General features: G+C 39.9%; 1 protein-coding gene across 3 annotated transcripts in view; it reads left to right on the top strand.

Moving 5' to 3' along the window:
• CEP112 (centrosomal protein 112) overlaps positions 1–25,673 on the top strand; it is a 443,305-nt gene that overhangs the window by 385,960 nt on the left and 31,672 nt on the right. For all 3 annotated transcript variants that reach the window (XM_023729297.1, XM_023729296.1, XM_023729295.1), the window contains one exon: positions 11,808–11,897. In XM_023729297.1, the coding sequence (XP_023585065.1) occupies positions 11,808–11,897 (90 nt within the window). The remainder of the gene's footprint in view (positions 1–11,807; positions 11,898–25,673) is intronic.

Below are 25,673 nucleotides of genomic sequence, written 5' to 3'. Positions count from 1 at the left end.
AGGCCCACAGGGTGTTGCGAATCTGGACCTGTAGCAGAAGGTGGAGGTGACAAGGCAGGAGAGGCAGGTGCTCAGGCAGCACCACTCCCTCCCAGGTCAAGCTGACCTGGGTCATTTCCATTATGCATGACTTTCCAGCTGGGCAGCCCTGGGTAACTTGTAGGAGCCTTAGCTTCCTCTTATAAAATGAGGTCTCCACCTCAGAAGGGTTATTGTGAAAGGAGGTGAGGTGATCAAAGCCCCTAGCACAGTGCCTGACACATAAGAACTAACATACAGGCTTTGAGTTAGTTTGTTGAGCACAGTAAGAAAGAAGTCCAAATAGAAAAATAATGCCTGTTTATACAGGGATTCGGAGCTAGATGGAGGAGTTTTAGCCTTGAACGTGGTAAGAGAGGTCAGGAATTTTAAGTTTTTGGAGATGGAGAATAACATAAAAAAGCAGTCTTAGAGAAAAATTTGTCTACTAGTGCTATGAAGGATGACGCAATTGGGAACAGTCCAGAATCCTGGTGTGAAGAAACGAGGACCTAGAGAAGAGTCATTTCAAAGAGAAGTTGGAGGAACTCAAGCAAATACCTGGGAGTGAGAACTGAAGGGGGGAGCCCACAGATGACTGTGAGATTTAAACCCAGCTGACTGGAAGAATGGCTGTGTCATTGATCAGCAGGACAGTTGGGGAGGGCTGGTTGAGCAGAGAAATCATGAGTTTAGTTTTGGACTTGGTAAGTTTGAGATGACCATAAGGCAGCTGTGTTCACACAGAAGAGGACCATCAGATATGTCAAATCAGAGGACTTGTGAGATCCTTGGTGTGGAGATGAGCTTTAGGAATCATCAGCAGGGAAGCGCTAGTTAGAATTGATGTTTCATTGCCTGTTGGGTATCGTGATGACGCATTCCCACTCAATGGTTCTAAACTGAACTCATGACCTTGCTGCTCCAAAACTGCTTCTTGAACTTTTTCCTTTTGGCACCATACTCTTTAGTGGCCAAGCCATTGGTGTCACTATTACTGTCTTCTTCCTTTCCACACATTATAGTCCTACTGTGTTCCCTGCCTTGGTCAGTGAAGCTTCCAGCCAGTCATGGTGGAAACCTCATAGTCATCCCTGAACCTCTTTCTGATACCCAGCACATTCATTCTTTTTCCAAGCCCTATCAGTTCTACCTTCTGCCCCCAACACTGCCCCCACAGGTACATTACCCTAGACCCATCACTCCTCACCATCTCTAGTCCAAGTCAGGCTTGTCCCTCACATGACTATTGCAGTAGCCTCCTAATGGTCTCCCAGCCATGGCACAGCGAACTCCTGAGGCAGATTCTCCTACACAGTTTACGTTATGAAGTCTGTACAGTTGTACTTTATTATTATTTGGGGGTTTTTATAGAGTTTCCAAACCATTTCTCACCAACTTGGAATTAAATGTGTTTTGCATTTATATTCTGCCTCATTCTGTCTTCCCAAGCCTTGGGAAAAATCTTGTGCCTGGCCTCTTCACAGATTATCAGGAGGCTCACAGGCATGTTGTTCTAGGCCTGGTTGCTTAGCCGTACTATTTAAAGGATGGGACATAAACAGATTCTTTTCTCTCTTCTGTCCTATGGATTCACCCACGTGTCTTTCAATGGCCTCCCACTGGCCTCACTGCCACCATTCCCCACATTTCCACCTGAATATTCTTCCTGTGTTGTAAACCTGATATCTTAGGCTCCTTTGTGGCTCCCCATTACTACAGGATAAAATCTGAAGTTCTCTGGTTCACAAGGCCCTTCCAGGTAACCCCAGCTAGCCTTCCAGGTTCAGTACCCATCCCTCTGCTCACTGTGCCACCTATACGTCAACACACCTTGCTGTTCCATGCCGCCATGCCTTTCCTCTGCGATTGAATCTTCTGTCTTCTCCAGCTCACACAGTGCCTCCTCAGTGAAGTCTTCTCTACCCCGCCTTCCCTAGCATGTGTTGTTTTCCTCCTGTGTTCAGTCTGAATGCTTGATAAGACCTCTCTGCAGCTTGTTTACATGGTATTATATTTATTCATTTATAAGTTGGTCATATACATTAGATTAAATGCTGTTTGAGGGTAAAGGAGCCTTGGTGGTGCAGTGGTTAAGAACACAGCTGCTAACCAAAAGGTCGGCAGTTTGAACCCACCAGCTGCTCCACGGGAAACAGATGTGGCAGTCTGCTTCTGTAAAGATTACAGCCTTAGAAACTCAGTGGGGCAGTTCTGCTCTGTCCTACAAGGTGGCTATGAGTTGGAATCGACTCGATGGCCATGGGTTTGGTGTTTTGGTTTGAGGGTAATGTTTAGCACAGTTCCTGGCATGTTTTGTATGTCCAGATTATAGAAATACTCTTATTAATTTATGGAATTGATTAAGTAATTATCCAGTGGAGACAGTGCATAGAGAGAAGAGTGATGAGCCACTAACCAAGTTTGGAAAACATCTTGAAAGGGAAGAGGAGGAGGAGGAGCAAAAGGCAAGCTGAAAGAGAGAGAAGGATAACCAGGATTTTGTGGTGTCAAAGGAAAAGATTTCTAAAAGGAGAGTGTTCTGACGGTGTTCACTGCAACAAAAAGGTCGAGAATAAACATGTAGAAAGGCCATTGGAAGGGGGCAATAAAAGGGTCATGGCTGACCTTACAGGGAGCAATATAATAACATGATAGAAACCAAAATCAGGCTGCAGAAGAGAAATGAGTTAGCTGATGGGGAAGAAAGAAGGGTACTGGAGTAAAACACCTGTTTGAGAAATGTGGCCATCATGGAATAAAAGAATATCAGCGATTACTGTGCTCCTTTAAAAAAAATCACTGTGTGAGACCAAACAGTCAACAGTTACTTTAAAACAAAGAGGAGAATGTAAGGGGGCAGGGAAACTAGATTTATGGAATCAGAACAAGCAGAACAGAAGTAATGAGAATGTGAAGAACGTAACCAATAGCACTGAACAACTTGTGTAGAAATGGTTGAATGGGAACCTGAACTGCTATGTGAACCTTCACTGAAAACACAATACAATATTATTAAAAAAAAAGAATATCAGGGTTGAAGAGACCATAGGGGCCTTTCATCCCTAGAAAGTCAGCAGAGTAAAGACAAGTGTGCAGGTGTATTTAGATTCTGGGAGGGGATCAGCAGAAGGGGAGAGGTAACACCTATGACCAACCCCTGAGAATTTGGAAAGAGAACTGAGGACACTAGTAGCTGTGTTATTTTGAGAAAACAAGAAGGGACACCACTTCTAGACACTTGAGGGGGCAGACTGGGTAAAGCTAAGATATTTTTATCTAGGATCAAAGGAAGAGGAAATGTCATTCAGTTTGAGAGGAGAAATGCTAATGGGAATACCTTGTTTTGAATGAAAGGCAATTGATCTTTATGTAATTGGCTAATGTTACCAGTCCTGGTGGTGCAGTGGTTAAGAGCTCAGCTGCTAACCAAAAAGGTCAGCAGTTCAAGTCCACCAGCTGCTCCTTGCAAACCCTATGGGGCAATTCTACCCTGCCCTATGGGGTCACTATGAGTTGGGATTGACTCAGTGACAGTGGGTTTGGTTTTTTGGTCTAATGTTACCAGTAAATACTTAGTGCCGTACTGTAAATAACACTGTACTAAGCAATTTCAGGGGTCACCTCAAAAGTATGGAAAAAAAATATTTGTTGCCCTGACAGAGCTCATAGTCTCAAACAAGGAAAAAGACAAATAAATTCATAATACAAAGAAATATGTAAATATGTTGTCATATTGAGGACGTAATCACTTACTGAGGATTACGAGTTGTCTCCAGTGGAGGTTTGAAATGTTTCAGGGAAGAAATGAGTCCTCAATTTTAAAAGAGGAAAAATTCACAGTTTGTTGAAGGGGGGTTGGAATGATGCTGCAGGCTCGAGGGATCACATGTGCGAATGATTAGTGTGTAAGAAAATCAAAATATAAATGAATGACTTATGGATCCTCCCTCTTGCCTAGGCTTGCAAAGAGGAGGGGATGGTCCGTTTAAAGAGGCCTTAACAGTTCACAGTCCGTTCCGCAGAGACTGAGCTGAAGCTGGAGTGGTTAGCACACTAGCCAAATGAGGAAATTTTTCTAGGATCCTGAAAAAAATCGATCTGTGATTCTTGAACTTGATCCTAGATTTCTACCACCCGAGATAAGAACTTGTTCTCAAGTGAAGCCGTCTGGAGTGGCAGAAAGGGAAATGTGCTTTGAATTTCCTGAGTGGAAGTATACCGGCTACTTTAAGAGGAGATGTGTGTAATGTCAGGATGGTCTTTTGTGTGATGAGGGAAACGTTAATGAAGTGTGTTAGGAGATTCCAGCTTCCTTAGATCATCAAAGTCTTGGAATAACATGATTTCTTTTCCTGGAATCTCTGTTAAGACCAGGAAACACTAACTTTTTTTTTTTTTTAAATGCATTTTAGGACTGTTAAAGGAATTCCTTTAGAAATTTCAAAGGACCGAAAATACGTGAAAGAAAGAAGAAAGAGAAACAGAAAATGAAAACTTTCTTATTCTTTGAAGGAAACGCTGCTATTGTTTTGATAGTGGCCACAGTACCTTTGCTTTTCCTGTCGAATCAATAGTCTAATAGCAACAGGTCATATACGTGCTGCCTTCTCATATATGTGGTTTGTTGCAACAACTAAAATGTTTCCACCTGAAGGGAACTGTGCCTTATGTGAAGAGTAACGTATGTACTGGGTTAAAACCCTGAAAGATCTCCTTTCCTTCACACCAGTATCACAAGAAAGAGACTGAATTACGAGGTTTTAAAAAAACAGGTGCTTACTTGGAATGTGAAAAAAATTTTTAAACCTGAGTGTAGACCGTGAAGAAAAAAAATTATATTATTGTGTTGTAAACACATTAGTGGTCATTGTAGTAACAGAAAGTAGACCTAGTGGCGCAGTGGTTAAGTGCTCGGGTGCCCACTGAAGGGTTGGCGGTTTGAAGTAACCAGCCGCTACTGGGGAGGAAGATACAGCAGTCTACTTCCATAAAGATTACAGCCTTGGAAGCCCTGTGAGGCAGTTCTACTCTGGTCTGTAGGGTCGCTGTGAGTCAGAATCTCCTCCACAGCTGTGGGTGGGGTAGTAACGGTGGTTCTGGTTTTCTTTAGATCTGTAGCATGAACCTGTTCTTCATTACCATAGAATCACTAATAAAACTTTTTTTATGGTTTGTTATTCATCCTGTGTAGGTCTGAATGAAGAAATCACTTTAAAAGAAATCTTGAGTGTCATTCAGTTGAAGACGACTTGTTACTTTTGTTAGTAGATTTAGCCTATTTAAAAAATAATAATAAAACAGGAGCTATAACATCCTCTGTCAATATCCGATGAGACCACCCAATAAAAATATCACTCCCTGCCACATTTGTGTCTCCTCCTGGGGATGACAGGGCATGGCCATCTTGCTTTGTCCCAGTCGTTTAAGATGGGATAAAAAATAAGTCTATAGATCTGACATGAAATACAGTGAAATTTTATTGCTTTTGTGTGTGTGTGTGTGTGTGTGTGTGTGTGTGTGTGTGTGTGTGTTTTACTTTAGCCTTCAGTTAGCAGTAGTAGAAAAACATTTACCATTTCTGCTCAATTTACATGTCAGAGAAACCCAAAGAAACTTAGAAATACTATCAGCACCATTTATAGACTGAACTGGAGTAATGCTACTTAAACAAATGTGGGCAGCATTAAAAAGGTAATGAAGGTTTAAATTAGAGGTGCCCTTATTTTGCCTTTGTAATTGTGCCTGTTCGCTGTAGTCACAGATCACATCTCATTTCTGTTTGATGTATAAGCCAACTAGTGGAAAACAGAATAGGTTTATGTCAAAATTTTATAATCTTAACAGATATTTCATGACACCAGTATTTACATCATATTACATATCTTAAATGAAAAAACAGACCGTTGCCACTAAAAATTAAACCTGGCATTTTACTGTATATGAATTATATTTTGATTTTAAAAAATCTAGATAAACCTTCCCATCCCTTTCCAGCTTTCTTCTCCTTAGGTCAAGATATGAACATCCTCCTTCCCGCTTCCTTCATTTTATGTCCAAAATATACATAGAGAAATCCCCCTAGATCATTCCCTGTCCATCGAATGATAAATGAATCATCTCTTTTCTTCTGAGTAAGAGTCAATTTGAACCTCTTTAAGAGAAGAATACGGTGACTTCATTTTTTTTAAGTGGGAAAAGCTTTTTTTAAAAAAAAAAAAAATTGATGCAAGTTGATTTAACAACTTAGTAATACAGTAGGTCTAACATTCAAGTTCAGAGCTTTCCAAAAGAACTTTCTGCCATGATGGAAATGCTCTATGAATCTGAGCTGTCCAATACATGTGGCTATTGAACACTTGAAATGTGACTAGTACAACCAAGAAACTGAATTTTAATTGCTTTTTCTTTTTTTAACTTTTTATTATGGAAACTTTCAAACCTACACAAAAGAAGGGACAATACTATATAGAACCCGCATGTGCCCATGAACCAGTTTCAATACTTTTCAACAATTTGTCAGGGTGACTTTTTGAAGCATCTTCAATACAAATACTCTGATTCTTTTTTTTTTCTCTTTAAACCCCTCAGCTATGCAGAGCTTGAGGCCATCTGAATTTTCCCAGCTCAGGCTGGTGTGCTTCACTCCATTACATGACCACACACTTCACCCTAAGCCCTCAAAACCCACGACTTTGCCAACCCAGTTTTATATTTACATAAGGCAAATATTTAATCCACAGTCTTTTTTGTTCACATATGGTTTAATTGAGCCCCTCTAAGTGAAAGAACACTATGGCGTTCAAGTTCCCCCTTACACAGAGCACGTGGGAGAATCTATAGGACAGAAGAGACACAAGGATCCCTTCACACTCTGCCCTCTCAATGTATGGTAGCAAACCCCACTAAAAAAATCCACTGCCGTCGAGTCGATTCCGACTCATAGCAGCAGACCAGGCCTGGACAAATGTGCCCGTGAGCCTTGCAATGAGTTGTGAAAAGACCAGGCACGAGCATTTTTCCAAGGCTTGGGAGCACAGAATGAAGAAGACGATAAGCGTAAACACATTAAATTTCAAGTCAGTGAAAACGCTTTAAAAAAAAAAAGGCACAATCGTATAGGTGGAGAGAATCTGCCTTGGGAGTTCACGCTGCCGCAACAGTGCTTCCGGAGCAGAGGATTCAGAAGAGACCTTTGTGCTGTTAGTGATTCTGTTTTGATTTGGAAGTGGATTTTTCCAGATTTCTCTCAAGGTTTTCATAAAGATGGAAAACTATCAGGTGAGAACCTGGAGCACAGCTGAAGACAGATCTGTGTCCTTAAACAGCCTATTGTGAGAGGGTGGTACAGTCACAGCTCTCACTGACAGCCAGAGGCTGGCCAAAGGCAAGGTCAGAAATCTCTAGAAAGACTTCTGGTCACACAAACATACTAAGTCTGCAAGCCTCTGTTGTATGCCTTGTAGACTGAGAAAACTTTGATTCTTTTTTTGTTATTATTGTAGCACAGTATTTCCCCCTTCCAATTAAGTTTTTTCTTTATTAAATAACTTTTTTAACAACTTTATATTTGAGATAAACTTTTGTCTCTTCGTGCTTATTGATTCAGAACTATAAGACAAAGCATTGGCTTTTAATGAGACTGCACACAATTCCTTAATGCGTGGTTTTACAAGTTAGGGAGTGGTTTGCTTTGAATTATGTTTGTAACTTTTATGAAAATAGCATTGACTATGATACTCTTTTTTTCCAAAATCAACAGGAAAGCCTAGTGCTGCCATTCCATCAGCACATTAGCTTCTAGCACTTCCCACTCACTCTGAAGAATCCTTTAACGTGTAAACTCCTTGACACTTTAATTTGCTCTAATTATTTCTATTTTTTTAAACAAACAAATCAAATTATCCTATAATTTCCCTTTTAAAGAGTGTGATGTATCCTCAATGTTCTTGTAAAGCTTATGTCATTTACATTTTTCTTCTGTATAGTATCATTCTTTGTTCCCAGCTAACACAAAGCACTCTAAAAGTAGGCACAGTGTCTTTTCCTACAGCAAGCTGACTTACATGGTATTTAAAGGCAAATAGAATTGGGAGAAAAGCAATTTATTTTCAGTAAGGATGCGTGTTAACCCAGCAGAGCTGAGAGACAAAGGATAATTTTGCAGAATAAACAGTTTAGCTGTTCAAGTTGGATTTTGGTTTTGGTTTTTGACCCAGTATTGGACATTCTGTTCTTTAGCTATCTTGGGCTTTTCTCAGAAATAAACTAAAAATGTGATGTGTGTGTGTATGTGTGTGTCAAATTTGAATTAAAGAAGCCACAACTGAAAAGAAAGTTCCCGGTTGTACTTACTAATTGTGGTCATTTTCACATAGTCCTTAAGTCAAATTCTGAGGTTGGAACCCTAATAACCTAATGATTTGTTAGAATATAAGACTGGAAAAAAGCTGCCAGTGTAAACTCTCATTTTCCTTTCATCTAGTACATTTTAACTTTTTTTGAAAGTGGAATATTATTTGGTTACTTTTCAATTTTTTAAACTGATGTTTTAATAGATAATAAAAGTAATTTCTAGACATAACTGCTTTCTTTGATTAACCTTAGGCAGATCACATGTTTTACATCTTCATTTAAACTACAAGTAGATTTTAACAGTGGTACCTTTTTAAAAATTAAATATAATTTAAATTCTATTTTGATAATGTTGATAAAATATAGGAGACTTAATAGTCTCTTATGTTAAGTTTGAGAAAGGATCAGATGTAATTATATTACCCTGTCCTCTTTGAAACTCTCTTTCACCTAGATTTCCATAATACATCTACTCCTCACTTATCAACTATCTTGTTATCTGACATTTTGCATTTACAACAATAGTAAAAAATCTACTGTCTGACTATTTTGCGCATTAACAACGTACATCTGGCAGTAACAAACGCTGAGAAGCAAGGTGAGAGTAATGCTGCCTGTCATGGTTAAGGTTATGTGTCAACTTGGCTGGGCCGTGATTCTCAGTGGTTTGGCAGTTATGTAATGATGTAATTTGGCAGTTATGTAATGATGTAGTGGTTCTCCATTTTGTGATCTGATGTGGCCATCCTCCATTTTCACATAATGCTTATTTTCATATAATGACCTGATCTTTGGAACCTAACCAGGTCAATAAGTGAGGAGTGGGTGTACTAACTTCTCCTCAGTCGCCTCCTGTCCATCTGAATTCCCATCAGAGTTCTTGGCCTCTTCTTCCTCCTCTGTCTGCTCTTACATGTGGGTATCACCAAAGGTCAGGCTGTAGAACCTCTTCTCTTTTTCCTTGCTTCCCTGGTAAGTTTCCCCATCTGCACCTCTGTCTGAGACCTTTCTCCGTTGTTCAGTCCCATCTTTCCAGTGTGATCTGCTGGGTAGCTCCCCTTGAAGTCTGGCCAGCACCCCAAACTCAACATGTATTAAACCATACTGCCTCCTCTTCTGAATTGCTCCTTGTTGCTTCAGCAGTTTTTGGTGTCACTATTCCATGGTTATTCAGTGTCAAAGCCTAGTGGTGTCCTTGAGTTCCTTTTTTCCCGGATCCCCCATTAGTGATTCTACCAAATCCTTCCCCTTCTCTATACTGTAACCCTGTTTCAAGCCCTTCACTTTTGCAGCGGCCTCCTTACTTAACCCCTGACTTCCTCTGAAGAAATATTTCCTCAAAGCTCAAGGGGATAAAACAACTGGGGCATGAACAGGGCCAAATGCTGCCATGGAATGAGGTAGAAAATTGGCTTCTGGCTTTGGCATTCAGGAGTTAACAAGTGGCTGTGGTGAAAACAGACTGAGGGGTGGGGGTAAAAGTCAGGATATAAGAGGTGCTGAGGGGATGGGAGGGACACACAGGACACGGAGTGTGGGCCACTCGAGTTTGCTGATGAAGAGGAGGAGAAAGACAAGGCAGGAGGTAGGGAACCATTTTTTTTTTTCTTTAGGGCGAGAGAGACTCACATCTCCTTTATTTTTTCTGTGAAATTAGAAAAAAAAATCAAGGGAGTGTTGTTTATTTAATTGTAGCAGACCCAAGACAATGCCTCTCCCTCAATCTTCGCCATCTCAGTAAATGACAGTTGCATTTTCCTAGCTACTCAGGCCAAAATCCTTGGGTCATCCTCTTTGATGCCTCTTTGTGTCTCACACTCTGCATCCACTTTGTCAGAGCCGTCCTCTCTACCCTATAGTGTCCAGAACCTGCCACTCTAGTCCAGCTCTCCAGCATCCTTTGCCTAGTACATTGCAGTGGCCTCTCCCCTACCTCCCTGCTTCAGCCCTCACCCTCTTCGGTCTATTCTTCAAGCAGCAACCAAAGCAACCCCTGCTCACAACTCCCCAGGAGCTTCCATCACACTCAGATAAAATCTGAAGTCCTTAACTGATTATGAGGCTAGTGACTCAGTGTGACTTGTTGTTAGGAGTCCTCGAGTTGATTTTCGACTCATAGCAACCCTCATGTGACAGAGTAGAACTGCCCCTTAGGGTTTTCTAGGCAGTAATCTTTACAGAAGCAGATCACCACCCCGTTATATCCTTGCCCTTATTTCTCCACCTTTGCTCACTGTCTACACTGGCCTCTGTGGTTCCTCAAACGTCTGTCTCAGGGTCTTTGCACTTGTAGTTTGCACTGATTGGAAGGCTCCTCCTGCACGTCTCTGTGACTGTGCTCTCCCTTCGCCTTCAGATCCTTGCTCAGCTAGACTTTCCTGGGCCATGTGTTTAAATTTGCGAAACTTCTCCACTCACCCCAACTCCAGAACTTTTTATTCCCCTTCCCCACTTTATTTTTCTTCTGCGTTTACCTCTGATATATACTTATTGTTTGTTTATTGCCTCCCCCCATTACAATGCAAGCTTCATGAATGCAGGATTGTTGTTGGTTTTTTGTTTTTGTTTTCATTTTTTTGGCCTGCTTTTTTTCACTGCTGTATGTGTTATCTATAGTGGTTATCACAGCTCTTCACATATAGCAGGAACTCAGTAGTATCAATTGGACAGGTTTTACTTTTGAGAATTTATTTGGCATCCTCGCTGTTATCATATTATGCATTCTGCTCACTATAACTGTCTGCCTATTACATCTATAATTGGATTATTTGAATGGTTTTGTTTTTATTGTTTTTTTCTAGCTCCCTTCTTAAAATAGTAATTAGTGCAACGATACTTATTGAACTTTGTGGTTTATAAATTTCCTGTGTTAAGCTGGATTCTATTTCCAACTGGTACTTGACAACTGAAAGACTTAATCTCTGTCCACTTCTTACAGCTTATTCAAGTTCCATGCCATCCCCTCTGACTTAATAAAGAAGTTTCTTTAAGGTTACTGTAATGTACTCAAATTACTGTAGTATAATTTTGAAAAATATCATGGTGGCCAGATATTGCTGGATGTCATAACAGTTTACAGAGAGCAGGTGTCCCTTGCAGTTGTACTTATGGAGCTATTTTAATTAACAATAGCTTTATGCCTTAGTTCATGCTTGTGGGTCTATGCTGGGAACATAATAGACATTTTCACAAAATGAACTGACACCTGCTAATTTTCTGTATTGTTAGTTTGGAATTTTTTCACACTAAATATTCTCAAGGCAGAAACATCTGGGCCTGAGAGATGAAAGTCTGGTTTTGCTTGCCTGAACTCTTTTGGCACAACAGTAATAGAATGGAGATCTGAGGCCCTCTTAATGCCAGTTCATGTGGTAAAACTTTCTTTCAAGTGTGCTGATTTTTCATGTGTATGTGTTTGTTTTGTACTGTTCCAGGCTCTACAGGATGAACTGGATGCCCGTTCTAATCAGTTGCGGAATGCAGAGAAAAAATTACAGCACAGAGAACTGGAGTCACAAGAACAGGTACATTCCCCTTCCCTGCTTGGCCTGTTTGCTCGCTGACTTTCTCTAGGTCAAGGAACTTATGCACTCACTACCTGCTTCAGTTAGTATACTTTGGCTGTGAATAACAGAAAACGCCACCTCTAAGTGACATAAGCAATAAGAGAATTTATTACTTCACAAAACAAGAAGCCTGTAGGCAGGGCTGGCTCTGGGCAGAGAGCCTCAGGGCTCTGGCTCTGCTTCTCTGACATTCTTGTGGCCTCCTGTGGTGGCTTCATGCTAAAGGTGAATCCAAGATGGCTGCTGCAGTTCCAGGCATCACATCCAGACCTGGCAATATCCAGGGGTAAAGGGCCTGTCAGTTTCTGGGGTCTCTTTCTGAAGAGTAAGGAAACTTTTCCCAGAAGCCCCACTCCCAGTCTCCTTTCACATCCAGTGGCCAGAGCAGGTCACATGCCTAGCCCTGGCATGCCCAGCCCTGGCAAGAGGACTTAGAGTACCTAAATCAGCCTAGACCATTCAGGATCTACCGGTTGGTGATGGACTTAGGCAAAGAAGGATAACCTGAACAAGAAAAGGGGAAGGACTGTTGGGTATGCAGCCAACAGTGACTGCTGTGTCATCCTTTTTAAATAAATGGGCGTTATTTTACTTAGATACGTAAATCATAATTCCTTTTGCAGTTTAATGTTCTTTTTTCCCTTATGTTAATGAAATAATCTAATATAAACCTGAAGTTATCTGACTATAACAATAGCTAATGACCTATTGTATTTTCAAATGACAGAATTATTTTCATCCAGTTCTTTTGATTGTAATGAATTATTTTTGGTGGTAATTTTGACAATTTAAAAGAAAGAGTCAATAACATATCAATAAAGATCATGAGTCTTAATGAAACCTTTCATAAATGCATTGTTCATGGCCATTGGGTATATAGCATTGCTGATTTCCTTCGAAAGAAGTGCCACCAAACCATTATGTATAGAACCTGCCCTAGGTGTGACAGACTTTATACTTGGGTTATCTCATAGTAAAACTCAGTACAGGAATATTAAATTAGTTCATTTTGACTTTGTGGAGAGAGTAAACACTGAAGTAAGGCTAATAAAGAAGCTTTTATCTATGGAGAGGTTTACAAACAGGATCCTGAGGCACGGGATTATACAACATGGCAAAAGTAAGCACCAAATAGTTGTTGAGTATTAATACATACACAATTGAATTGACTCCCTATAATTCCTTCCTACCCTCTTATATCTTGTATGATACGTCTATGTCATATATATATTGTGTATATATGTGTACATAATATACATATGATAGGCATAAATACATGTATATGCATATATACATGCATATCATAGTCTGTGCTATGTAGTCAATAATACTAGATGAAGTACCACAATAAAAAAATTAATAATAGCTCCAGTTTTTCAAGTGCCTACAGTATGATAGACGCTATACAAGAAGTGTTTCACATATTAGTTCATTTAATCCTCATAATAACCATGTAACTAACGTCAGTATTATCATCCCCATTTTAAATCACACACTGACACCCAGAGAGATTGAAAAACCCATCCAGGGTCACACAGCTAGTAAGTAGTAGATAGCTGCCGCTGAGTCAGCTTTGACTCATGGTGGCCTTCTGTACAACAGAATGAAATATTGCCCAGTCCTAAGTCATCCTCACGACAGTCGGCATGTTTGAGTCCGATTATTGTGGCTATTATGCCGGTCCATCTCACCGTGTATCTCCCTCACTCTCACTAGCCCTCTGATTCACCAAACATGATGTTCTCCTCCAGTGAGTAACCCTTCCTGATGGTATGTCCAAAGCAAGCAAGTCATACAATGTTCTGTTGTGATCCATAAGATTGTTATTCGCTAATTTTCAGATTTGATGCTGACGGTTTGATACCTGTGTTTTCCATCCGGTGAGGTCCGCATATATAGTTGCCGTTTATGTTGTTAAAAAAAGATATTTGCAATGAATAAGCCATTGGTCTTGCAAAATTCTACTATGCAAACTCCAGCGTCGTTCCTGTCACCAAAGCCGTATTTTCCAACTACAGATCCTTCTTCATTTCTAACTTTTCCATTCCAAACACTAGTAATTATCAGTGCATCTTGATTGCATATATGATCTATTACAGACTGTAGAAGTTGGTAAAAATCTTCAGTTTCATCATCTTTGGCATTAGTGGTTGGTGCATAAATTTAGATAATAATCATATTAACCAATCTTCCTTGTATGCGAATGGGTATTATCCTGTCACTGACAGCACTGCACGTCAGGATGGATCTTTGGATCTTGTTGAAATGTTCATTTTGATAACAAATGTGATGCCACTCCTCTTCAATTTGTAATTCCCAGAATAGTAGACCTGATTCAAAAAGGCCAATACCAATTTCAGCTAACGCCAAAAAAAAACCAAACCTGTTGCCATTGAGTCAATTCTGATTCATAGCGACCCTAAACCCTAGGATATTGATTTTTATGTGTTCCATTTCATTTTCGACAACTTCCAGTTTTCCTAGATTCATACTTCGTACATTCCTCATTCCAATTATTAATGGATGTTTGCAGCTGTTTCTTCTCATTTTGAGTTGTGCCATATCAGTAGATGAAGGACATGGAATGAGGGATATCATTGCCGATGTCAGATGGATCTTGGCTGAAAGCAGAGAATACCAGAACGATGTTTACCTGTGTTTTATTGACTATGCAAAGGCATTCAGTTGTGTGGATCATAATAAATTATGGATAACATTGCAAAAAATGGGAATTTCAGAACACTTAATTGTGCTCATGTGGAACCTGTACATGAACCAAGAGGCAGTTGTTCAAACAGAACAAGGGGATACTGCATGTTTTAAAATCAGGAAAGGTGTGCATCAGGGTTGTATCCTTTCACCCTACTTATTCAGTCTGTATGCTGATCAAATAATCCGAGAAGCTGGACCATATGAAGAAGAATGCGGCATCAGGATTGGAGGAAGACTCATTAATAACCTGCATTATGCAGATGACACAACCTTGTTTGCTGAAAGCTAAGAGGACTTGAAGCACTTCCTGATGAAGATCAAAGACCACAGCCTTCAGTATGGATTACACCTCAACATAAAGAAAACAAAAATCATCACAACTGGACCGGTAAGCAACATCATGATGAACAGAGAAATTATTGAAGTTGTTAAGGATTTCATTTTACTTGGATCCGCAATCAACACCCATGGAAGCAGCAGTCAAGAAATCAAACAACACATTGCATTGGGCAAATCTGCTGCAAAAGACCTCTTTAAAGTGTTGAAAAGCAACGATTTCACTTTGAGGACTAAGGTGTGCCTGACTGAAGCCATGGTATTTTCATTTGCCCCACATGCATGCAAAAGCTGGACAATGAATAAGGAAGACCAAAGAAGAATTAATGCCTTTATATTACGATGTTGGCAAAGAATATTGAATATACCATGAAGTGCCAGAAGAACGAAGAAATCTGTCTTGACAGAAGTACAGCCAGAGTGCTCCTTAGAAGCAAGCATGGTGAGACTTCATCTCACGTACTTTGGACATGTTAACAGGAGTGACCAGTCCCTGGAGAAGGACATCATGCTTGGTAAGGTAAGGGTTAGCAAAAAAGAGGAAGACCTTCAATGAGATGGATTGACACCGTGGCTGCAACAGTGGGCTCGAACATAGCAACAATTATGAGGATGGCACAGGACCAGGCAGTGTTTTGTTCTGTTGTACAAGGGTCACTATGATTTGAAACCAACTCGATGGCACCTGACAACAATGATTTTCAGAAGTAGATCACTAGGCCTTTCTTCTGAGTCTTAGTCTGGAACCTCTGCTGAAACCTGTCCACCATGGGTGACCCTGTTGGTATTTGAAATACCAGTGGAATAGCTTCCAGCATCACAACACGCAAGCCACCACAAACTGACAGATAGGTGGTGGAGTAAGTAATAGAGGTGCCTTCAAACCAAGTTTATCTGAATTCCAAACATTTGCTCTTTCCTGAAAATTTTTAAGATACGACATTTTAAGTTAATAAGAAAGAGAGCTCAATAGCTGTGATAGGAGAAATAAGTCTGCATTTTGATTGTAAGCACATTTGACTGAGTTGAAGCAAGTTTATCAAGGGTGGCAGGAAAACAAACGTACTGTTCCAGATACCTAGTACAGTAGCAAAATACAATTTTAGCCCTCCATCCCCGTGAGCATAAAAAAGCAAAGAGCAAAAGAACCAAAAGCATGGCAGATTTAGCCACGGAAAATGGGACCTTAGATTGGAGGATGGTCTTCAAGTCTAACCAGCGTATGTCTCAGTGTCACTGGAGGTCAGCTGAGCTCCATCCTCTGTCTAGGACTTTTGTAAGTAAAAGAAGGAGAAAAGACAAGCCTCTTAAAGGCAGGAAATGGTGCTCCCTGGAGGATCAGGGCTTCTCCAGTGTGTGATAAAATATGACTTAAGGTAAAACTTTGTTGACATCACTCTAATTCATGGCAAAACTTCACATGGAAAATTCCATAATATATTGAGAGTAGGGAAATTAAGAAATCCCAAATGAGCAAGAGGGGAGGATTCAGGAAATACTTTCAGTCTTTTTTTATTGACTTCTTTTTGATCATCAGAGTTGCTTTCATCTTTGTAGTGACAATAGCTTTGTAGAATATTTCTTACACTGATTCCTGATATCTTATATTAGGCTACACTTTACCAAAGAAACGTCAGGAAATACCCATGGGTACAGCTGAATATTTCATCATCTTTGCAGCCATGAGATGTTGGGTTCTTTCCACAGGGTCCTAGGGTGTAATCAGAAAAAATGTCCGTGGTGTCAACAAAACTGAAGAGCAAATAATAGACATTTAATAAATGCCATTCATCTATATTTAATTTAATCTGTGATTCTATCAAAATTTGACCTATTTCCTTCTTCCAGTTTGTGCCACCAATAGAAGTAATCAAAAATCATTAGAATTGCTGCCGTGTACATTTTTAAGGGTCTGCTTATATGTGAGCCTACTTGGGATATCTAATCAGTCAATGCAACTGCAGTAATAGTAGCTAGCCTCCCACCAATCAAGCAGACAACTGAAATGTGTGCAAAACAGCTACTTGGAATTTTCTTCCCTTTTCAACCAAATATTATCTTGATACGGGTTGCATAAAAAATCAGAACTGAAACTGGCAGAATTACAAAGGACAATTTCCTGGGCTTCGTTTTTTAACTTGCTTGCTTAAAAAAAAAAAAAAATTTAGAGTGTTTCTGTTTTTCATTTAAGAAAAATTCCTGTGTTTTGATTCTATAAAAACAAAAAATGAATGAGGCATTTTAAGAGTGGTGTTTTTAATTAAAAACAAAAAGCTGCTTCTCATCGGGTCTTGATGGGTGGCATCCTTGCTGCCTGCCACTTGCCTTAGTGCCATCAGCTCTCTCCTCTAGCTCCTTAAGCTTGGCACATCAGTAAATGGAATCCTAGAGAATGCTGTTTCATCAGTTGTGTTACAGATGGTTAATTTGTTCTGTATGCAGATTCAAGATGTTGTTGTTAGGTGCCATCATGTCCATTCCAACTCATAGTGACCCTATGTACAACAGAGCAAAATGCTGCCCAGTCCTGTGCCATCCTCACAGTCATTGCTATATTTCAGCCCATGTTGCAGCCACTGTGTCAATCCATCTCATTGAGGGTCTTCCTCTTTTTTGCTGACCCTCTACTTTACCAAGCATGATATCCTTCTCCAGGGACTGGTTCCTCCTGATAACATGTCCAAAGTACGTTAGACGAAGTCTATCCTCATTTCTAAAGAACTTTCTTGCTGTACTTCTTCCAAGACAGTTCTTCCTTGGTTTTCCTTATTCATTGTCCAGCTTTCCCATGCATATCAAACGATAGAAAATAACCATGGCTGGGGTCAGGCCCACCTTAGTCCTCAAAATGACGTCTTTCAACCAGACTTAATGGTCCGACAGAGACTGGAGAAGCCCCAAGAGTATGGGCCCTGGACACCCTTTTAACTCAGTAATGAAGTCACTCCTGAGGTTCACCCTTCAGCCAAAGGTTAGACAGGCCCATAAAACAAAACAAGACTAAATGGGCACACCAGCTCAGGGGCAGGGACTAGAAGGCAGGAGAGGACAGGAAAGCTGGTAATGGGGAACCCAAGGTCGAGAGAGGGGAAGTGTTGACATGTCGTGAGGTTGGCAACCAATGTCACAAAACAATATGTGTATTAATTGTTTGTTTAATGAGAAACTTGTTTGCTCTGTAAACCTTCATCTAAAGTACAATTAAAAAAGAAAAAGAAAAAGAAAAAAAAGTGACGTCTTTGCTTTTTAACACTTTAAAGAGGTTTTTTGCAACAAATTTGCCCAGTGCAATACATTATTTGATTTCTTGACTGCTGCCTCCATGGGCATTGATTGTGGATCCAAGTAAAATGAAATCCTTGACAACTTCAGTATTTTCTCCATTTATCATGATGTTGCTTATTGGTCCAATTGTGAGGATTTTTGTTTTCTATGTTGAGGTGTAATCCATACTGAAGGCTGTATCTTTGATCTTCATCAGTAAGTGCTTCAAGTCCTCTTAGCTTTCAGCAAGCAAGATTGTGTCATCTGCATATTACAGGTTGTTAATGAGTCTTCCACCAAACCTGATACCATGTTCTTCTTCATATAGTCCAATTGCTCAGATTATTTGCTCAGCATGCAGATTGAGTAAGTATGGTGAAAGGATACAACCCTGACACCTTTCCTGATTTTAAACCATGCATTATCCCCTTGTTCTGTTCAGATGACTCCGTCTTGGTCTATGTACAGGTTCTGCATGAACACAATTAAGTGTTCTTGAATTCCCATTTTTCACAATATTATTCATAATTGGTTATGATCCACACAGTCGAATGCCTTTGCATGGTCAATAAAACACAGGTACACTAAATTATGAATGGATATATAGGGAGATAAATATGCCAAGAGTTGTGGGAGGATATAAGGGAACACTCCCACCTGCTTATATAGGTTTGGTGGTGGATATTTTTACATACATAATTGTAGGTGCTGCCTGTATATTAACATAGACAATTGAGCACACAGGGATCATAGTCAGGGCAGCTTCTTAGTAATAACCAAATACCTTGTGAGACGAAGCTCCCAGACTCCAAGGCAAAGGACCATAGACTCGGGGGCTATCTATATCAGTTGGCACAATATAGTTCATAAAGACAAAGCTCTGAATCCTACTTTGGTGAGTAGCATCTGGGGTCTTAAAAGCTTGCAAGCAGCCATCTAAGATACAACTATGGGAATCTTATGTCTGGAGCAGAGGAGAATTAAAGAAACCAAAGACTCAAAGGAGCAATTAGTCCGGAGGACTAATGGACCACGTGATCCACAGCCTACACAACTCTGAGACCAGAAGAACTAGATGGTGCCCAGCTACCATTATCCACTGCTCTGACTGGGATCACAACAGAGGGCCCTGGCAAAGAGGGATAAAAATTGCAGAAGAAAAAAATAAATTTCTCAAAAAAAGACCAGACTTGCTGGTCTGACAGACATTGGAGGAACCCCCAAGACTATGGCCCTAAGACACCCTTCTGAACTGGAACTGAAGCCATTACTGGAGACCACCTTTCAGCCAAACCATAGACAGGCCCATAAAATAAACAGTAACACCCAAGAGGAATGTACTCCTTAGAACAATTATATGAGATCAAAAGGGCAACATTTTCCCAAAAGCAAAGATGAGAAGGCAGGAAGGGGTAGAAAACCAGGATGAAAGGAAACGGGGAACCAAGGCCGGAAATGGGGAGAGTACTGACACATTGTGGGGAGTGTAACGAATGTCAGGGAACACTTTATGTACAAACTATCAAATGAGAAACTAATTTGCTCTGTAAACTTTTACCTAAAGCACAATAAAAAAATTTAAAAAATAAAGAAAACACAGGAAAACATCTTTCTAGTTAGTATTCTCTGCCTTCAGCCGAGATCCATCTGACATCAGCAATGATATCCCCTTGTTCCACATCCTCTTCTGAATCCGGCTTGAATTTCTGGCAGTTCCCTGTTGATGCAGTACTGCAACTGTTTTTGAATTATCTTTAGCAAAATTTTATTTGCCTGTGATATTAATGATATTGTTAGATAATTTCCACATTCTCTTGGATTGCCTTTCTTTGGAATGGATACAAATATGGACATCTTCCAGTCGTTTGGCCAGGTAGCTGTCTTCCAAATTTTTTGACATAGTTGAGTGAACACTTCCAGCCTTGCATCCATTTGTTGAAACATCTCAGTTGGTATTCTGTCAGTTCCTGGAGCCTTGTTTTTCACCAGTGCCTTCAGTGCAGCTTGGACTTCTTCCTTCAGTACCATCAGTTATTGATCATATGCTACCTCCTGAAATGGTTGAACATTGACCAGTTCTTTTTGGTGCAGTGACTCTTTGTATTCCTTCCATCTTCTTTTGATATTTCCTGTGCCCTTCAGTATTTTGCTCATAGAATCCTTCACTATTGCAGCTCAAGGCTTGAATTACTTCTTCAGTTCTTTCAGCTTGAGAAATGCCAAGCATGTTCTTCTCTTTTGGTTTTCTATCTCCAGGTCTTTGCACGTTTCATTATAATACTTTACTTTGTCTTCTCAAGCCGCCCTTTGAAATCTTCTGTTCAGCTCTCTTAGTTCATCATTTCTTCTGTTTGCTTTATCTACTCTACGTTCAAGAGCAAGTTTCAGCATCTCTTCTGACATTCATTTTGGTCTTTTCTTTCTTTCCTGTCTTTTTAATGACCTTTTGCTTTCTTCATGTATGATGTCCTTGACGTCATTCCACAGCTTGTCTGATCTTTGGTCATTCATGTTCAAAGTGTCAAATCTATTCTTGAGATGGTCTATAAATTCAGGCAGGATATACTCAAAGTCATCCTTCGGCTCTTCTGGACTTGTTTTAATTTTCTTGAGCTTCAACTTGAACTTGCATGTGAGGAGTTGATGGTCTGTTCTTTGGTTGGCCCCTGGCCTTGTTCTGACTGATGATATCGAGCTTCTCCATTGTCTCTCTCCACAAATATAGTCAATTTAAGATCCATATGATCTCCGGCATCATTTCTATCACCAAGGCCATATTTTCCAGCTACTGATCCTTCTTTGTTTCCAACTTTAGCATTCCAATCACCAGTAATTAGCAATGCATCTTGATTGTATGTTTGATTAATTTTCAGACTGCAGAAGTTGGTTAAAATCTTTAATTGTACAGCATTGTCAGTGATAGAATAATATCCATATGCCTACAAGGAAGACCGGTTCATATGACTATTATTTCAAATTTATGCACCAACCGCTAAGGCCAAAGATGAAGAAATTGAAGAAGATTCAAGATAAATCACACAAATAAAATTAGAAATTACTAATTTTCTAAGTCAGCCTTACAGAAACCTCCTCTTTATTCCATAAATTATAAAGTAATTAAAAATTACTATTATTGTTCTCCATACCAGGAGTTAATAATTTCTAATTCCAGATAAAATCCAAAGAAGACCCATAATTTCAGCAAAAGAGGGGAGATCAGAGCTCTGATCACACTCCCTCATTGTGCGAGAAGACTGAGTTATCCGGAAAGCATATACATTCCTTTAATATCCTACAACACAGTAGTGGCAGACTCAATGTAGAACTCTTCACTCCCAGGATATTACTTTCCATTATATTAAACTATGCAAAATGAACATGTGCTATGTATCACCAAGTTCAGGTACAGATTAAAATATTACGTGTAAAACTAAAATTCACTTTCATGAGCCACATTTTCATTTCTCATACCGAGACTAAGTAAATTACTAGCCCTTGCAAGATAATTTGCTCTGATAAATGATAGAACAAAGAAGAAAGAAAAGAAATAATCTAAAATTATTTAGATATCAACATACATGTAACAAAACCCCTGCTTTGAACTAGGTACCCAAATTTTGAAGATAAAAATCACTTTGATTACATTGATCACTCAGTTTCCCAAAATATAAATTTAAATTTATGAGGAAAAAAAAAATCCTTCAGAGTTCTCCTAATAAATAAAACACAATGCTGAGCATTTCACAGGAGAATCATTTTTTTTTTTTTTTGCTTGCCATTTCATTCTTTTGACAGGTATGTTGTGCTAGACTCTGTTAAGTACTAAGAAGAAACAAAAATGAATAAGTTATAGTTTCTTCCCATAAGGAATCTACAATCTGGTAGAGCAAGGAGACATGTACAAGGCATGGAATTAAAAGTAGGTTCTGTTTCTTCTAAATGGCTAGGCCTTTACTCAGAGGCTCAGAACTGCAATGTATGGAAAGAACACAAGCATTGGTACTGCCTTCCATCTTCCCTGGACCCCATGGGGCTGAAAAGAGAGGATCTTTAGCCAGTGAAAGGTTAGGGCCCCACCGTCCCTAGCAGGGTTTGGCACTTGCTGAAGTGGAGTTGTTTCAAGAGCCTGTGGTCCCTCAATGGAACAAGGTGGTCCTTCCAGGGCTGGTCAGAGGTGGGCGCACCCACCTAGTTTTGTTGCCTCAGGCTGCCCCCGGAAATCATCTCTAGTTGTGTGGCCAGTGTTTTTGCAACCACCTGGTTTAGTCCCGAGTCTTATCTGGTGTTCCAAGCATTAAAGATCTGGCCTGTCCAGACACAAGTAACCCATAAATTGTTTTCAAATATATGGCTTTAACATTTTAATCACAACTTTTCAGTAAACAACTTTATATTTAAGGCTTAGATACATCAATTAATTTAAGAGAGAATCTGGTGACCAAAGAAAGACAGTCACATGTGGTGATTGTGTATGTCTGGGAGTTGTCTCAGAGACCCCACCAAGACACGGTAAGGGAACAGGCAAGGCTTCAAGGACTAGCATTGCTGATTCTAAGTCCAACCTTGTCACCAACTAGTTGTGTGATCTTGGGCAACTCACATAACCTTTCTGGACATCAGATTCCTAATCAGTAAAATGTCAGTAGTAATCTCTTCCCACAGCGTTGTTGTGAGCATCAAAAGGAGATAATGCATATAAAAATACTTCAAACATTATAAAGCACTGTGTGCATACAATGTGTCTGGTTATAATTATTCACAGAGAAGGGGGCATGTGAGCCAGACATCAACAGAGAGGGAGGGCATTCTGAGAATGAGGGAAGGCATAAAGGAGAATAGGCTCAGAAGTGTTCAGGGAGCATTGAGTAATATCTTGGACAAAGGATAATATGAGTGAAGAGGAAAATAAGACCAAAAAGTTACATTCATTCATTCTGTCTACTTAAAAAAGGAAAGAAAAAAAACTTTTGTTATTGAATATCTACTCTTTGCCAGCACTGTGCTAGGTGTTGGGACTGCTGGTGGCCAGTGTTGGTTGCTAAGGAATTGGTCAGAAAGAGTCATCAGTCAGAAGACAGTTGACAGCTGTTGAGGTTTTTTTTTTTCCTTTAACTGAGTAGTGTTGCATGATTGCAGTTATACTTTAGAAAGATTAATGTGGCAGCAGTAGATGAACAAGAGATGAAAAGAAACCAAAGGGGTAGCACTAAAAATCTTATTGCTAGTTGAAAGAGTAATATTCAACTAGATGTTGTCAAGCAGAGTGGAAAGAAAGGGGTAGATGTGAAGACTCATTTAAAAGGAAAAATTCACAAAGCATAGAGATATAGAGGGCAAAAAAGGAATATGTCAAAGATAATACCAAGTTTTTGAACTGGTAAGCTGGTGGATAGAGGATAATGATCCTATCATTTTTTAGATGCTGAATTTGAGATGCTAGCAGGAGAATATTGACTTGGAGACATACAGTTGAAAATCTGAATCTGGAACTCATGAAAGAGCCGTAGAAATGTAAACATGTCAGATTCGTCTTGATGGCAGATACAGCAGAAGCCAACAGAGTGTGAATGACATTAACATAGAAGAGAATAGAGACAAATGATTAGAGGGTCATGGGCAGACCCATGGGCATGACCAAATTCAAGAGAGCTGAGGAACTACAGGAAGATACAAAGAGGATATAAAAGGAGTAGTCAGAGAGATAAGAGCAGAGCCAGAGAATGTAATGTCACGAAATCCAAAGAAAGAGTTTCCTACTAGATTTTAAGCTCCTTGAGGGTAAGCACCCTATCTGTCATCCTCATGGCATCCACCAGTGCTTGTTACCAAATCAAATTGCCCCATGAAGTCTTTGCTGCCTTGAGTTCCATCCTCAAAACCACCTTGCCCACCCCATGCCCCACTTCCAAGGGGGCTCTTGTAGCACTTGGTGTGGGCTTTCATTGTAGGTTTTCCCATCAGACCCCCACAGTAGATGATGTGTTCTTTTAGGGTGGGACCCTGAGCTGGGACTGTGTCATATTTATCCTTGTATCTCAGCATTTAACCCAGTGCCTGGCCCCAGGTGGTGATCAGTGAACTAATGGAAGGAGGGAAGGAGGGAGGGAGAGAGGATGACAGAATTATAAACCACTGAACTTGAGTAGTGATTACAGGTCCTTATTAACAGGCTTCCTAAGTATATTCTAAGTAGACTTTTTCTAAACATTCTCTTTTCTAGACTTTTGTTAAAATAAATATTATAGATATTCTTTTATAATTTTCATCTGGGGTGATTAGGATCATTGAGCCTTCTTATGGCTTACCTGTGGCCCTCAGCTGTTACGCAAATATTATAGCACCAAAAGGGTTGGTAAGCCAAGGAAAACACTGAGAGAAAGCAAAGCACAGGTAGCCTGCCCACAAGCCACTCTTTCTGCTCTTCTCTGAAACGGGGCAGATTTTCCTTCCAAATCTCTTTCACAAGATGCCATTAGAAGGCCAATGCAGAAAGGACACCGAAAAAGTCCTTTATTTTCTCTACAGGTTAATTTAGCATTCTGCTGATTCCTTCTTAGGTTCCTGGGTTTACAGAACAAAATTTGGTTCCCTTAGTGTAAGTAGGAGCCCTGGTGGCACAGTGGTTCAGTGCTCAGCTGCTAACCCAAAGCTGGGCAGTTCGAACTCACCAGCTGCTCCGCGGGAGAAAGATGTGGCAGTCTGCTTCCATAAAGATTACAGCCTAGGAAACTGTATAGGGCAGTTCTGCTCTGTGCTGTAGGGTCGCTGTGAGTCGGAATCGACTCGATCACGATGGGTTTGGGTTTTTTGTTTGTTTGTTTTAGTACAAGTAGTTTTCTGGTAATGTTAGATAGCTCCTGAAGTGCCTTAGTGGCTTCTGCCTGTTCCACTATTACAGCTACTATCGTTTGTATTCCCAAAGAGTTTATTTGCCTCCCACAATGCCCAGTGTTCTATCGGAGGGTAACATGGATACTAGGAGAACCAAAATCCGTACATTTAAAGCTTTCATTGCATAGCACTGCTTATCTTTAAACCACCTCAGTCATCATCAAGGGTAACTAACAAATCTATCAAGTCACAGACAGCCTTAAAGGAGAAGATGCTATGGAGACAGAAAATCAATTAAGCAATAATCGTGACAATTGTTAAAAGGAAGAATTGGTCTTTTGCAGCTTTCAAAGCCTTTAATTTCCATTTTCCGTAGTGGATTTTAAAACTTCACAATCTTAGCTGCTGTTGGCTAGCTCATCTGTAGTGAAATCTATTTAGAAGTACTCATAGCTCAAAACTATGTTTTATTGCAAAGCACATTATGAAAACAGGAATAATAATTGCAACAGAAATATAATTCAAAGACTTTTATTGACTTTTCATGTTTAATGGTTATTATTCTGGCTTGTTTTCGAGTAATTTTAATAA

This window comes from Trichechus manatus, unplaced genomic scaffold (assembly GCF_000243295.1).
Source record: "Trichechus manatus latirostris isolate Lorelei unplaced genomic scaffold, TriManLat1.0 scaffold00028, whole genome shotgun sequence".
Lineage (NCBI taxonomy): Eukaryota > Metazoa > Chordata > Mammalia > Sirenia > Trichechidae > Trichechus > Trichechus manatus.
The sequence above is the reverse complement of the archived record's forward strand: the minus strand, read 5'-3'. Positions and strand labels throughout refer to the sequence as shown.